The sequence below is a fragment of the Aptenodytes forsteri genome, unplaced genomic scaffold (genome assembly GCF_000699145.1).
Source record: "Aptenodytes forsteri isolate BGI_AS27 unplaced genomic scaffold, ASM69914v1 Scaffold277, whole genome shotgun sequence".
NCBI classification, from domain to species: domain Eukaryota; kingdom Metazoa; phylum Chordata; class Aves; order Sphenisciformes; family Spheniscidae; genus Aptenodytes; species Aptenodytes forsteri.
Genome location: NW_008795561.1, coordinates 538,220 through 552,877, shown reverse-complemented (window position 1 = coordinate 552,877; position 14,658 = coordinate 538,220). Strand labels below are relative to the sequence as shown.

At 39.1% G+C, this 14,658-nt stretch overlaps 1 protein-coding gene across 1 annotated transcript in view; it reads left to right on the top strand.

Annotated features, from left to right (window-relative positions):
• Positions 1–14,658, top strand: part of ATXN10 (ataxin 10) — a 108,145-nt gene that overhangs the window by 18,151 nt on the left and 75,336 nt on the right. The window contains exons 4-5 of the mRNA XM_009282234.2: positions 13,030–13,126; positions 14,060–14,143. Of these exons, the coding sequence (XP_009280509.2) occupies positions 13,030–13,126; positions 14,060–14,143 (181 nt within the window). The remainder of the gene's footprint in view (positions 1–13,029; positions 13,127–14,059; positions 14,144–14,658) is intronic.

The following is a 14,658-nucleotide window of genomic DNA, read 5'->3' as shown; positions in this document are numbered from 1 at the left end:
GCCCTCAAGATGAACTGCTCCATAATCTTCCCCGGCACCGAGGTCAGGCTGACAGGCCTGTAGTTCCCTGGATCCTCCTTCCGGCCCTTCTTGTAGATGGGCGTCACATTGGCAAGCCTCCAGTCGTCCGGGACCTCCCCCGATAACCAGGACTGCTGATAAATGATGGAGAGTGGCTTGGCATAAATATTTTAAAATAGTCCTGAAAAGTGTGATGGAACAGTAAAGTTTTACTAGACAGACATCATAGCAGAGCGAATATCCAGAGCTCACCTAATGCATTTGGGAAAGCATTGCTAAGTTTTATTGCCTATAAACAGAGGTCTTTTTTGCTGTCTGAACAACAAGTGTCTCCACACAGGCTTGGTTGTATGGATTTGATTGTAATGTGACTACAGTTGGAAAAGAGGTAACTTTTAAATTGTATCCTGGAGACTCTCAAACACAATGGCTACTAAATTTAAACCAATAGGACTAAGGAAGGAAAGTTAATCTTTCCTCTCTTCCCACATCAGTGCCCTCTATATTTATCTCTGGAGGAGGAGGCAATCTGTTTTGTTGGGGTTTTGTTTTTGTTGTTGGTGGTTTGTTTTTTTGTTTTTTTTGTGAGCAAATACTGTAAATTATTACACTGCAGATTCGTTGTGAGTCATATGTTACGTGCTGATTTACGTGGAATGAGAGAGTAAGTGGTTATAAAGCTTGAACCGTTTTACTTGTCATACAGTGTCAAAACATCATGAACTGTTAATAGGTGACATTTGTGAATTTAAGTTCATATTCATATTAGCTTGTCTTTCAAGGGAGAGGAAGTGGGAGAGAGCGGTTCCTGAATGGACCCACAGTTCATAGGGTTAATTCCCAAAAAGCAGCATGAAAGGAGCATGCCTCAGTTGCTTGGAGGAAAAGAGAATTTAAAAATCTTCATCTCCATTTATTTTTGTATTTGGGGTTTCCTTTTGCTTACTGTTAGCATAATTAAACTACTTATGTTTTACAGCTTAAATAAACCAGATGCTAGTTTAAACAGACTTTTTTTAGTCATATAAATAAGGGACAGCCCTGATCTTAAGAGTTGCCAGTTTCCATGTGTGATCTTTGCTTTGTCTGTCTAGGCTTTTTGTATGGGGGATTGGTGCCAGTACTTTGCTGCCGCTGTTAAAGTAAAAACTATAATTACATTGTCAAAATAATATTTATAGTATTTTTGGGGAATAATTGTGGGAGTGTGACGAATATATTATACTCATCAAACTTTTATGTAAACATAAGCGTGAGTTTTTTATTTGAGTTATTGGTGTTGTTTTTGGCCTTTGTGTTTTTCCAATCCATAAAAATAATATTGGGATTTTCATGGTCTTTGTAGCATTTGCAGAGTGTATGCCCTAACAATCAGTTGATACACTATCTGGTAGAAGTAAACTGCTATTTGCACTTGTATTGGGATTTTGGTTTCATGTTTCCATAGCTTAAGAAAATCCTGTGTTTTCTTTGAGTTTTGCTATCCCCTAATTATTATAGCTCAGAGCATTTTACTACTTTACCAAACAGGAAAGTTTTAAGTAATTGGTTTGTTCTCTTGGTACCATTTGGGGTTGTTTGGGTTTTTTTCTTTCTTTGTGTTTAGCTCGTTAGGTTTTTTTAATTTGTTTCTTTTTATTATTTGAAAGTGAGTCTGAGTGCTTTTGAAAGGTGACTGTGAGCATCTCCCAGAAACATCTATGCTAGGAAGCAAGTACGAAGTTTTCTAATAGGCAGTTGCCCCTTTGCTAGTTAATGATATAGACAGGACTTAGGTGTTCTTGCTGCTGGGTGATGGTAAGTTACCAGGTGTAAAAATACTTCAATCCTGCCCTATACTGCGGTTTTAACTTTACAACTGCTCTGTCTGTGCTGTGTTTTGGTGAATATTGCCACAGCTTTTTAATAAACTGTCTGTCTTCATAACATCTACGGCAAGGATTACAGCTGTGCAAGCTTCACCCTTCCTAAGTATGTCAACCTGATGCCACCTTCTGTGGATGAGAAGGTTCTCTTGGTCCTTATAGTTTGGTCCAAAATCCATTGAAGGCCGTGGAAAGACTCTGATTTGGGTGGGCTTTGTTCCAGGTCTTTGTTCTTTGGCCTTTTTTCAGAAACTGCAAAATAGGGAGCCAGCTTTTACACCTCTTTCAGCTGTCTGCAGAAGGAAAAGAGCCAAACCTGGACTAAGGCAAGTCAAACCGATGAATTGTCCTGAGTTCGGACACACTGAATTCTCTTTAGCTCTTGTGTCTGTAGCATTGCCCCTATCTGCAGTGGTTAACACTTGCCCCATGTACTGAGACTCCCACACTTTGAATCTTGTGTGGTGTGTACAGGCACAACTAACTGTGCACTGCTGCCGTTCTCCTGGTTGTTTTTTTAATAACTATGTCCTGCATGGCTAGTATAGCAAACTATATTTATGTAATACAGCAGTAGCTGTCGTTTTGAGTAAAAGCCAGTGTTAACTATTGTTTTCAGCCTGACACATCTGTGTTCACACACATGGCTTGGCTGTGACTTCTGGTATTAATACGGAAACTTTACACATGCCTTAACTTCTTTTTCTCATTTCATAACATTTGGAGTGGAATGAGGTTTGATGAGACCAAGTTCAGATCCATTGAAGAAGGGCAGCTTTAGGACAAGGGATGCTATTTAAATGCAACATATTCTTATGTTAATGGGGGGCGGGAAAAGGGGAGAGGAGGGTAGTAGTGGGGCTTCCAACTTGAGAATAAAAGCTTGAGGAGGGCCTGCATCATCATTACTAGACCCTTGATACCACAGGCAAATGTAGGATCTTGTGTCCAAATACAGTAAGCTCCAGCTTTCTCTGTTCACCCGTTGTTAGTCCTATGGAAGATTGTTACACTCCCCTCTTATTTAAAAACCTTTTCCTAACTCTGGACAAAATGTCCTACCAAGTTTGAATCCAGTGGTTCTTGATAGTATTTTTTTTCTTACCTTGGGCTTTACTCCCTACTTGAGTCCTGTTGCTTCTGCAGTGACTGATTTAAGCTGTGCTGAGCTGAATTACTTTATTTACCGTGAACTGTGAGTATAAAAGTGTATTATTGCAGTGGCTTGTTGAGGTACAGTTTGAACTAGATACTAGATTCTGCCTAGCGAGGTTTACCTGTCTGATGCTGTTGACATGGATGGCATTGGAAGCAGACTTTGGAATAGTGACAAAAAAGCTGGTGCTTTCCAACAGTTCAGTGTTTGTTGCACTGATGATCAAAATTGTCCTTTCCATAATACTCACGGAAAAAATTTTTGATTGCTGTACGGGGAGACAGAGGCGGTGACTGCCTCAGAGTCAATGTAAATCATTCTGCTCCTTCTAGGAGAGAGACTAACCTGGGCTAATATCCTTAAGTTGTTACAATTAGTAGATCAATGGGCTGCCTTGTGGGGTTCCCTTTTCTATTTGCTGATACTGCTTTTAGGCAGTGTGTATAGCTGTTTTGGTTTTTTTTCTTGCTCCTGCAATTTGGAGGCTTTCTAGTACAGCCTGCCAAGATGTTGCTGATTTATGACACATGCATAGTGGTTTTATAATGTGGACTGATATCCACTCGGAGCACAAAGGAAATGGGAGTTTGCTGATGTCTATTTAATTAGAATGGTTTCTGGTTACTTTGGTTGAGGCTTGAAATTAACAGTAATGCCTGTATTTCTGTGGACCTTTAAATACAGTGTTCTGTAAGCCCTTTCCTTCCTTCCTTCCTTCCTTCCTTCCTTCCTTCCTTCCTTCCTTCCTTCCTTCCTTCCTTCCTTCCTTCCTTCCTTCCTTCCTTCCTTCCTTCCTTCCTTCCTTCCTTCCTTCCTTCCTTCCTTCCTTCCTTCCTTCCTTCCTTCCTTCCTTCCTTCCTTCCTTCCTTCCTTCCTTCCTTCCTTCCTTCCTTCCTTCCTTCCTTCCTTCCTTCCTTCCTTCCTTCCTTCCTTCCTTCCTTCCTTCCTTCCTTCCTTCCTTCCTTCCTTCCTTCCTTCCTTCCTTCCTTCCTTCCTTCCTTCCTTCCTTCCTTCCTTCCTTCCTTCCTTCCTTCCTTCCTTCCTTCCTTCCTTCCTTCCTTCCTTCCTTCCTTCCTTCCTTCCTTCCTTCCTTCCTTCCTTCCTTCCTTCCTTCCTTCCTTCCTTCCTTCCTTCCTTCCTTCCTTCCTTCCTTCCTTCCTTCCTTCCTTCCTTCCTTCCTTCCTTCCTTCCTTCCTTCCTTCCTTCCTTCCTTCCTTCCTTCCTTCCTTCCTTCCTTCCTTCCTTCCTTCCTTCCTTCCTTCCTTCCTTCCTTGCTCTTTACTGTCCCCTACCCTACCAGCAAATAATGTCAACAAGATTCATAATGAGGCAGGTTTCTAACCTACATAAATATATGTGAATCAAAACTTGCAGAAATATCTGTATATTTTAAAATGGTCGCCATTGGTTGACTGTAAAGGTGTGGGGGGAAAAAAAAATTCTGTTCTATTGTGGATGGAAAATTTGTTGCCTACCTTTTTCTTTTGATGTAAAGGCTGCGGTGTTTTTACTTTGCTCTGACATTGTGTGCTGAATTGGCAGTTGCACAGGGCAGCTCTGGTGTGAGCAGGGGCATCATAATTCTGATCATCTTAACTCACAGCAGCTGCTTCGTGGCTGTTCCTAGCTTCCCTCTACATCAAAGGCAGGAAGAGGAACCAGTCTTTATCTCATAACCTGCAGCTAGACTTTGGCCAGAAAAGGGCAGGTATCAATTGGGTTTGCCAATTATTTACCGTCTGTAATAGATCCTGTGGTTATTGGCTATGATGGGCATAGTGCAGGTCACATGCTTCTTCCCTGTCTTATGGCTGGGGTGGAGGAGAAGGAGGAGAAGAGATAAAGGATAAATAATTGTAAAGGTTACATCATGTTCTTATGGGATATGACCAGATCTAGGTTGTTTTTGTTTTCCCCAGGATCAAGGTGGGAAGAATGGGGCAAACAAACCTTTTAATGCAGAGAGCTTCCTAAAGACAGAGCATCCTAAATTTAATGTAGGGAGAAGAAGCTTAGCTGTTTTCACGTGTACTGAGAGGAAATGCCCCTACTAAAGAGTCTCCCGTGGAGGCTGATGAGTGCTATAGTTCTTCCTCCATGGAAAGTGGAGTGGAAGGGGGTGGAAAGGAACTGGAGGAAGATCCAGGCAAAGAGAATAATGTGAGGCATCTGCTTGTCTTCAGGTAAACTGTTGCCTGTTTGGATCAAAATCCAAGTAGTTATGATTATGTAAAAGTTCACCATGGCATTCTTCCAGCCTCTTGATTATCATTGCCGTGACACAACTTCCAGACTCTCCAGTTACAGAGGAAAAGGAAAAAGGAGGGGGCTATCTGTAATCGTGGCTTTCCAGACACAAGCTACAAGACTTTCTTTCCATCTGCAGTATCCTTTTTGCTAGCAGATTTGGGCTGGGAGAGAAATGCCTCATGCCTATCCTTCACTTTTCAGATAGAATTTTAGGGAATATTGCCAGTGTAGAAAGGAAAAAGTTACAAGATTTGTACCAGGAGACATCAAGGTCTTTCCCTTTCTTCCATCCTCTGGACATGCATCACGTGTGGTACGGAGGGGACCATAACAAGGCAATGAGAAGAGGCAAGCTGCCTTTATAGATATAAAAAAATAAATAAAAATAAATGGTACTGCCCAAAAACGTGGACGCTAAAACTGTTGCTGTATGTTAATGTGCATATGCAAGTAAAAATACCAAATGTAAGTTTACTGGTTGATCTCTGTCTATTGCAAAAGGACCATGATCCATAATTAGCCAGATACAGAATATAAATGGTCCAAAGGAAAAAAAAAAAAGTCTGTTATCCTTTCCACAGACTTACAGAAAAAGGTCATTTAGCTTTTCTAGGGAAAATATAAGCACTTCAGTGGAAATTTTGGTTTAAATGAAACAACATCCACAGTATGCCATCAAAAATAATTGGAGAAATTTGCTCAGAATCTTGGTTAGTATTTTACATATTAATAATTTTTTTTTTTCAGACGTGTACAAGGTATCATGTAGTAGTGTGTCATATGGTTAGATACCATGAATAACGCATAGTGGGTGGCCAGTCCTTTTTGTTATTTTTCTTGGTTTCCTGGCATGGTTTAAGTCCAGGTTGAGACTCCCCAGTACTTCAAACTTGCTGATTTTGCTAGAGCAGGGTCTTTAAAGAGACGTTGTCTGTTAGATTTAGGCTCAACTTTTAGGTTGATACAAGAAAAAGATTTTACATCCTAATGCATGCAGGAAGCTTATAAATGCAGTTCCCAAGTCTGCAAGCACTTACACGTGTTTTACTTCACATAGGAGAGTAATCTCAGGCATGTGTTTTTGCTACTTGTGGGATATAACAGGAGTCCCATTTATTATGCCTCTAGACTTCTGATAGATAATTTATTAAAGAAATGAACACATGATGTTTGCATCGTTTTATTTTTAGAAAGTAATTAAAATACCAGAAGATAAAGAGAATGGTCCTGTTACTGTATTTAATAAGCATTGCTGATGCTGTATGAATCAGAATCAGTATGAAACTGATCTCATGTCAGGCAGTGGGCTGTCAAACTGACTCCTTTCCTAGTAAATTCACAAATAATTTTTTTTGAATCTACCATTATGAGATCTCATTAGAACTTAATTTGCATCAGAGGCTAATTTGATGAGTGGTCTGATGGTTTCTTCCGGCTCTCTTCTAATTCACTTGTAACTCCACATTTTTAATAGTGTGGTGGGGATTTTTCTTGTCTTTGAGTCAAGTTCTCCTTTTTAGTAAGAACAAAGTGTTGATATTTTGCCTAGACATTTATCTTCCAAGGACAGAATGGTTGTCCAGTAACTGCACATAATGTTCTGTTAATATTAGAGTTGGCATTTCTGAAGGGAAAGAAAAAAAATTAAGAGTGTTACTTTCTTTTGGAGGTGGAGGAGATGAGGAGTGGGAACAGAAACTTATTAAACACGACATTCTTGGTATTCCACAGATGGTAAAAATGGGTTACTAGTCTGCACTGCAGCAAGTGCAGTATGATCAAGGCAGAAATATAATCGGTAGCTAGACGTTCATTTTATTTACAGAAATAAAATACTAAGCACTGTTTTAATAACTTTAAATGACAGAGCCCATATATGTATTGTACATTCAATTTGAGTAGTCTAGACAGACTGTTTTCCAAGGAAAATACATTTTCATCAGTATTTGTGGTATGATTCATGGTGGTGAAGAGGCAAATAACTCTTTTTATGACTGGAAGTTGCTTTAACTTGCAGCCACAAGGAAACAAGTCAATGACCGGATGATAGTGGTGGAAACTAACATTTTATAGTAATAGAGGTCTACACCTTATGCTGAGTTGAAGATTTTATTTTTCCAGGGATGGCAATATATCACAAAACATTCTGCCATTGTTTACAAACATCCAAAGGTGGTCTGTGTAATGGCTTGCAGTCCACGATTTGGATTTGCAAAGCTCACAGGCGACTTAAAAGGTGTACAGGCTGTCGGGAGGCTGTGATTTGGTCTAAGTAGTTGTAAACCATTGTGCATGCCCCCAGTGTAGAGGAGGCACACCAGCTATATCTTTCATGCATAGTTAATGGTTAGCAAAGCATTAGAGAGAGATGTGCAAGTTTGCTAGCCTTATGTTTGCAGTCTGGCAAGTGATGTTTTACAGCTTCATACATGCTTTGGTTGGAATTATTTTATATCTCTATGTAACTCCAGTAAAGGCAAAGGATTGTACTTATAACTATCTCTGTGCTGTCTGCCCCAAATAAAAAGAATGGAAATAGCTTCTTATGACTGTTGTAAGCCTCTGCAGCTGAGGTCAAGGTTTTTCAAAGTGATTGGTGAGCAAGTTCACAGGCTCCTGTTCTTGACTAGAGAAATTGTAGTAGGAGTTTGAAAGATAAGTCTGATTATCCACCAGGAAAAAAACTCATGTTCTGTAAGGAAGATGTAAAAATGTGTATGAATATAAACATTTAAATAATATACACTACAGCAAAATATGTTGTGTAATAACATAATGGTTGCGTGTAGCAATCTAATCAGGAAAGATACTGGGGGGGAGAAATTGCAGTTAATCATGCTGATAGAGGCTTACCAGCAATAAACTCTTCTAACTTTAGTACTGGAACTTTAATAAATTTTTTGGAAATATTATCATCTAACCATGTAAAGCAGAAGGAAACAATGTATTGCATTTTTAAACCATAATGCTTAAAATCTTTGCCCTAATAACTTCAAGGAATTAAGTTTTTATCTAATACACAATCTGATTCTGCAAATGACACTGTGTGAAATTACATCTTCGTGAGGAGCATGACGCAGGGTCAGGCCTGTGAAAGGTTCGCATGTGTCCTTCAGACCATCTGGGTAGTACTGCAATGTAATTGTTAAATGAAAAGTGTGTGCTAGAGCTTGGTTCAGTTAGTGTGTGATCATAAGAGACTGAAAGGAACAAATGGAGCTGTGATCTTGAAGGTACTGAACTGCTGGAGTGCATTTAAGCCATCCTCATGCAGGGCCATAAAGTAATGGCTGCTTTGCCTTTTGCATGAGTGGCATTGAGCAACTTTAAAAGATCAGTTTACGTGTAGACAAACATTTAGGTACCAAAATTCATTAGGAGGAGTCAGTGTTTCCCCTTGTACATGTTGTCCTGTTGTATAAAGAGGTTATTTTTGCCAAACCTAGAAAATTCTCCATAACCCGTTGCAGGCTGGTTGTGAAAGCAACATGTAATCTGAGTATTTGCATTTGCTAAAGAACATCCTGCTTTTATAGGAACCATTGAAATCTCAATGGGGGGAAAAATTTCTTCAGCTCTAGGGTCGATCTGTGTATCAGAAGTTACATCTTAGTACATGTAATTTCACAGTGGTTGACCATCAGGTTAAAAATAGTCTTGTTGACCACACACAGCGTAACGTTTTTTAAATTAAAATTTAGCTGTGCCGATAGCTACAGAATTATTTGTTAAAGTCAGTGCTTATAGACACCAGCAGCTAGGGGATAGACTTAAGATATTAAATAAATCAGTCCTATGGAAAAGACATACTTTCTTATAATTGTATTTCCCAAATACTAGCTAATGCTGCTGGAAAGAGTGGTTGACAATTATTTTTAGCTTCATAAAGATCTGTAAGTTTTCAGGGAAAAAATGAAATAGTCCCCCTCTCCCCCTCTCTCCCTCTTTTTCTTCCCCTTTTCAGAAAGTACGTGCCTTACTGAATGGATGGCAAAATGGTTTCAGCTGGTATACTGTGCAATGAAGTCTGTCTTAATCGGCTTCTAGCTTTTCTTGCTTTTGCTGTAATGACAATGAAGTTGGAGAGGAGAAAAGCAGTGTCTGTATTCTACAGATTTCTAAGCATAGTTGAATCATATGTTGCAGCAGTCAAGTCCAATAGAGGTAAAACAAAAAAGAGAAACATGGAAATTGAATGCTGAGACTTCCATAGTTGGGAATGCAATGCTTCACTTTTATTGTAGCATTTGCATTTTTTTAACACATGCATACCTTGCTGTGAATAAACAGCTCTAGTTGGATTTTTTTGGGGGTTTTGTTTTTAAAGCCTCAATAACAAAGTATAGATTTCCAATGCTTATATCAAAATTCACTGTCACTTGGTAGCTTGGTGCTAGGCTAGTACATTTTATCTGGAATCATCTTTGGAGAGAAACACTGCATGTGAGACATTTGCATACTCCAAGACTGCCAGGTGCACCTGTGGGGTTTTGGGGGGGAGTGTTTGGGGGGTTTTTTAAGCATAACCATGCAGATACTACTGTGATGTGATTCAGAGAACATGCTGTGATGAGCTAGTTGTGGTGCTATAATTACTTTTAGTGCTGTTTGCCGCTCTTCATCATTGACTTTCCATCTGTGACTGCTGGACATAGCACATAGAATCTCAGAATGGTTTGGGTTGGAAGGGACCTTTAAAGATCATCTAGTCCAACCCCCCTGCCATGGGCAGGGACATCTTCCACTAAACCAAGTTGCTCAAAGCCCCATCCAACCTGGCCTTGAACACTTCTAATGATGGGGCATCCACAGCTTCTCTGGGCAACCTGTTCCAGTGTCTCACCACCCTCATCATCAAAAGTTTCTTCCTTATATACAATCTAAACGTAACCTCTTTCAGCTTAAAATTGTTGCCACTTGTCCTTTCACTACAGGCCCTGGGAAAAAGTCTCCCTCCATCATTTTTATAAGCCCCCTTTATATATTGAAAATCTGCAATATGGTCTCTTGGGAGCCTTCTCCAGGCCAAACAACCCCAACTCTCTCAGCCTTTCTTCATAGGAGAGGTGTTCCAGCCCTTTGACCATTTTCTTGGCCCTCCTCTGGACTTGCTCTAACAAGTCTATGTCTTTCTTGTACTGGGGACCCCAGAGCTGGATGGAGTACTCTGGGTGGCGTCTCACCATATAAGTCTGTCCAGCTTGTTGGTGAAGACCCTCTTGTCCTACTTGGTCAGGTGAATCTCATCAGCTCCCAGCAGACCCAGCTTCTCAAAGGTAGATCTGTGATCAGAGAAGCCAAAACATAGGTATTCTCACTGCAGTGTATGAACCGTATTTGGCATATGTCATTGACCTGGCATCTCACTAAGTACTCTGAAATTAGTTACATTTTTTTGTAATATGAATTCCTTTTTTTTTTTTTTGTAGGGAAAAGGAGTTCAGGCACTGCAGAAGCAGTGCAGCAGTTGCAGCGTAGTCGTGACAGAGCACATGAATTGATTGGAGAGTTTGTGAGCTAGGTCCTGTTGTGTGTAATCTGTACTCCTGGCGTAGCTCAATTACCTCAGGTGTTTGTAGAATCACATCTTTCTTTTGAATGGCAGAGATTCATCACACGAGATTACTTGCATGGGGAGATGTTGCATTATCAAGACATCCTCTTTTTCTGCTTAGTTGTGGATAGATACAGTTGCTTTTGTCTCACAGATTATCTGCTTGCCCATATATTGATTTGTGTCCTCTAATTAAAAGAAAAATGTTAACCATTCCTGGTTAAAAACAAGCACTTACAAATAAAACTGTTTTTTTCCATGGTACCTCCACAGAATCGTGACCTTTTCCTGGATCCTTTTTGCTTGTTCAGGACATTATGATTGGACAAGGACAGTGTTGGCTGCTTTCACAAATGTTAAGACTCCAGTGTGTGATTAATGGAGAATTTGTAGATATTTATTATCGTACTGCAAATGTGTTCATAGCATTTCATCATTGTTACAGTAAGAGTGGCAACTTTTAAAAGATCTTTAACTTTTTTTTTCCCCTAGTCTGTAGTATTTTTTTAACAGCTTACTCTCTAACGACCAAAATGTAATTGATAGCTGAAAAGGGTCAAGCAAATTTCAGGTAAAGATTGGAGTATAATCAACTAACCTCATGTCTCTTGGAGAGATCTTTCTCATAGTAGAGCAGGTAAGGAGTTCACCAAGAGAAATAATACCCTATTCCTAGGATTTACTGCCTTGTTTTTTCTAGCAGGGAAGTATTTCCATAAAATGACTGTTAGAAAAGTCGCGTGCCCATGCTTGCTGTCCTTCAGAAAAATTCTGAGTCAGCAGGATGGGAACCAGATGGATGAGAGAAGCGGAAGCATAATGATGGGCAGAAAATAATAAAAAAGTGCAGATGTGCAGGGAGAGGGAACAGAGATCTTGAGAACTAAAGCATAAAGGAGAAGATGATTCAAAATGCATTATAGAGAGGACATATATATTTTGGGCTTGAAAAATATACATGGAAAAAAAATTTACTATTCCCTAAGCCCAAGTGACTTCATTTTAGACTTGCTTTCTGTTTGTTCCCCAGAGGACATATGCCCAGACCTCTGTAAGAAATCTGGCTGCCAGCTGGCACAGCACCTTTCAAAGAGGCCTAATTTTATATTTTCAGAGCCTGGCAATATCAGCCACCTCCATCTGTAATAGGCTGTTGTTTGTAATATCTGTTAAACTGCATTTTAACGTTTAATTTTAAGTTTCTTTGCCAACCTATTAATAAGGGCCAGGCTATTGAGAGCTGTCAATAGGGCCAAAAGAAGTGTTCTAATTTTGTGAGATCTGTGGGTTCATGCTCTTGTTTTTCATGAATTTACATCTTTTGGTGGGCTCTAGGATATTAACTTGTATGATGAAATATCATCTGCCCATATTTTAAGTCTGTATTGAGAGGAGGCTGGAATAAATCCTTTGTAGTAATAGAAGAAATCTGCTGTATTGAATTAAGTGTTAAAATTGGAGGCAAAGTTACTTGGAGTACTGACTTTCATTTTTCTGGTATAGAAATCAGAAAGTATTGAGCACATCATCATATTATATAATGATATGTCCAGCTAAATAGAATTTACTGTGGGTAGTGAGGGAACAGATTCAGTTCTCTTGCTCTGGCTCTACCTGCTGCAACAAAATTTTGAAGCCGTCTCTGGCCAGCTTGGGGAGGGTGTCTGGGGAGCTCTCTTAGTAGCAGGCAGAGCTGCTTTTGCAGAGTTCAGGTGATGACAGGTGGCCTATTTGCGTTAATTTAATACGAGGACGAAAGCCACCTCAGATCCGGAAGAGGCAAAATGGCTGCTGCCATGTTGCAGCCACTGCTTCAGTATGGGTCTGCTTTAGTTTGTGTGAACTGTAGCTCCAAGCTTTCCTTGATTTCAATCTGTCTTAAACCTTGGCAGAGTCAATAAGTTGTTGTAATCACCAGTAACCAATGTTTGATATTCATGTAAGTCTAACTGAGGAAAAAAATTTATTTGTTTTGGGTATAATTCCAGAATACTTTGTAATAGTCTTTGCATTAGAAGAGAAAACAAATATTTATGTACAGTAACAGTAAAATACTGCACCCAGAGCTTAATTGAGATGGATTCTGCAGCGTATAGCTGTCATCTTGAAAAGTTTGCCATTTATATGACATTTATTAGTGTTTCTTTGAATTCCTGTTAATATATTTTCTGGGTTTTTTTCAGCTCTTCGTTGTAGCCTCCAGTTTCTTGGAAACGTTGCAGCAGGAAACGGAGATTCCCAGAACAGCATTTGGAAGTGTGCTTTCCCAGATCTCTTCTTGTAAGCATGGATGCGGGTTTTTTTAATAATGTAATATATGTGGTTATGTTCAAATCTTTTGTACATGATAGTTGTGCCTCTAGTAGCACCATGAAGCTCTGAAAAATAACTTTGGGGAGAATGGGACGGTTGAGACCATATCCTGTAGATGTTTTTTTTGTTAGTCAACCGCAGGGGTCAGGACCTTTAAAAACCTGCTTGTTCTAAACTAACAGTAAATTGATTTTAACAGAAACTGGAAGAAAACTCTATTTCAAATTATGAACTTGAAACATAAGCTTTATTTCAGAGGTGTTTTCAAGTAGTTATACTCATTTCCAAGAACACAGCTTTTTCTTTATTCACTTTGCTGCTGTGCAGACCTCTCAGTATTTGTGGATCAGATGGAATCTACAAAAGTGACTTAATCTTTGCGTCTTCCAATCCTTTTGCCCTCCTCCTAACATCACCAAAATATCTTTCTGGAGGTTTGATGACGTATGTGTAATGAAATATTACATAAACGGTTTTGTGTAGACACATGACAATATTGTTGATGTGTTTGGCCACATTTTTTGTAGTGACCTAGTAACAAAGGCACATTCATTCAATTTGATACTCGTTCTGAGTGTGTTTTTTTGGAGCCCACTTGTCAGCACTGGATGTAGAAAGACCTTATAATAGAAGCAGATAATTATTATGGTTTCACCCAATCCGTAGATCTCCAGTTAGCTCCAATTTAGCATTAGTTTTGTAAATTGCCTGTAAGTTTGACCTTTAGCTAGGAGTTGGATGGTTTTTTTTCAGATGACTTTTATCCCTCTTAGGCAATGACAAACTTAGGATTCTCTAAAAGTCAGCAAAGAACAACAACTCAATGAGCTGAATGTCACTAGTCTGTTTTTCCAGGGTCGGTTTTAACTTACTCTCTTAACTCCTTATTTTCTCTTGAAGGACATGCCTAATGTACAGTGATGAGAAAATTGTTGCCTATTGTTGTATGGTCCTGTTCACCTGCCTTAATTCAGCCTTAATTAGGTGCTTTTCTAGTTTAAATATCTGTATTAAAATGTCTAAATTTGTGACACTGCTAAATAGTAAATGAAGATCTGTTTAGAAGTTAGTAATTTGGTATAGAGGTAATTTTCATGATACTTTCACTGACTGTTTTGATTTCTTTTAAAATAAGACTACAGTTTTGTTGAGGATATAGTATAGGCAGGAATTTTGAAATCATGGGGGTTTTTTTAATGAAACAGGGTTCTAGAATGCAAACTAATTTATACTTGTGTGCTGGTTTGTGGAGAATTTTGAAATAAAGTTAATGCAGAATATAGTCTTACAGACTTTGGTTATTAGGGCATGCTAGGAAGACTTACATGACTAATGCTTGTGAGTACTACATAAAACGTGGGATTTTTTCTTCTTTTTTTTTTTTTTGGACAAATCTGTTGTCTAGTGCAACATGCAATCATTTTATACGAAAACAGAGAAGATGTTTTGTGTGTGAGTCTTGCACGTTTCATTTTCATACTTTAAGAGCACCTAATCAG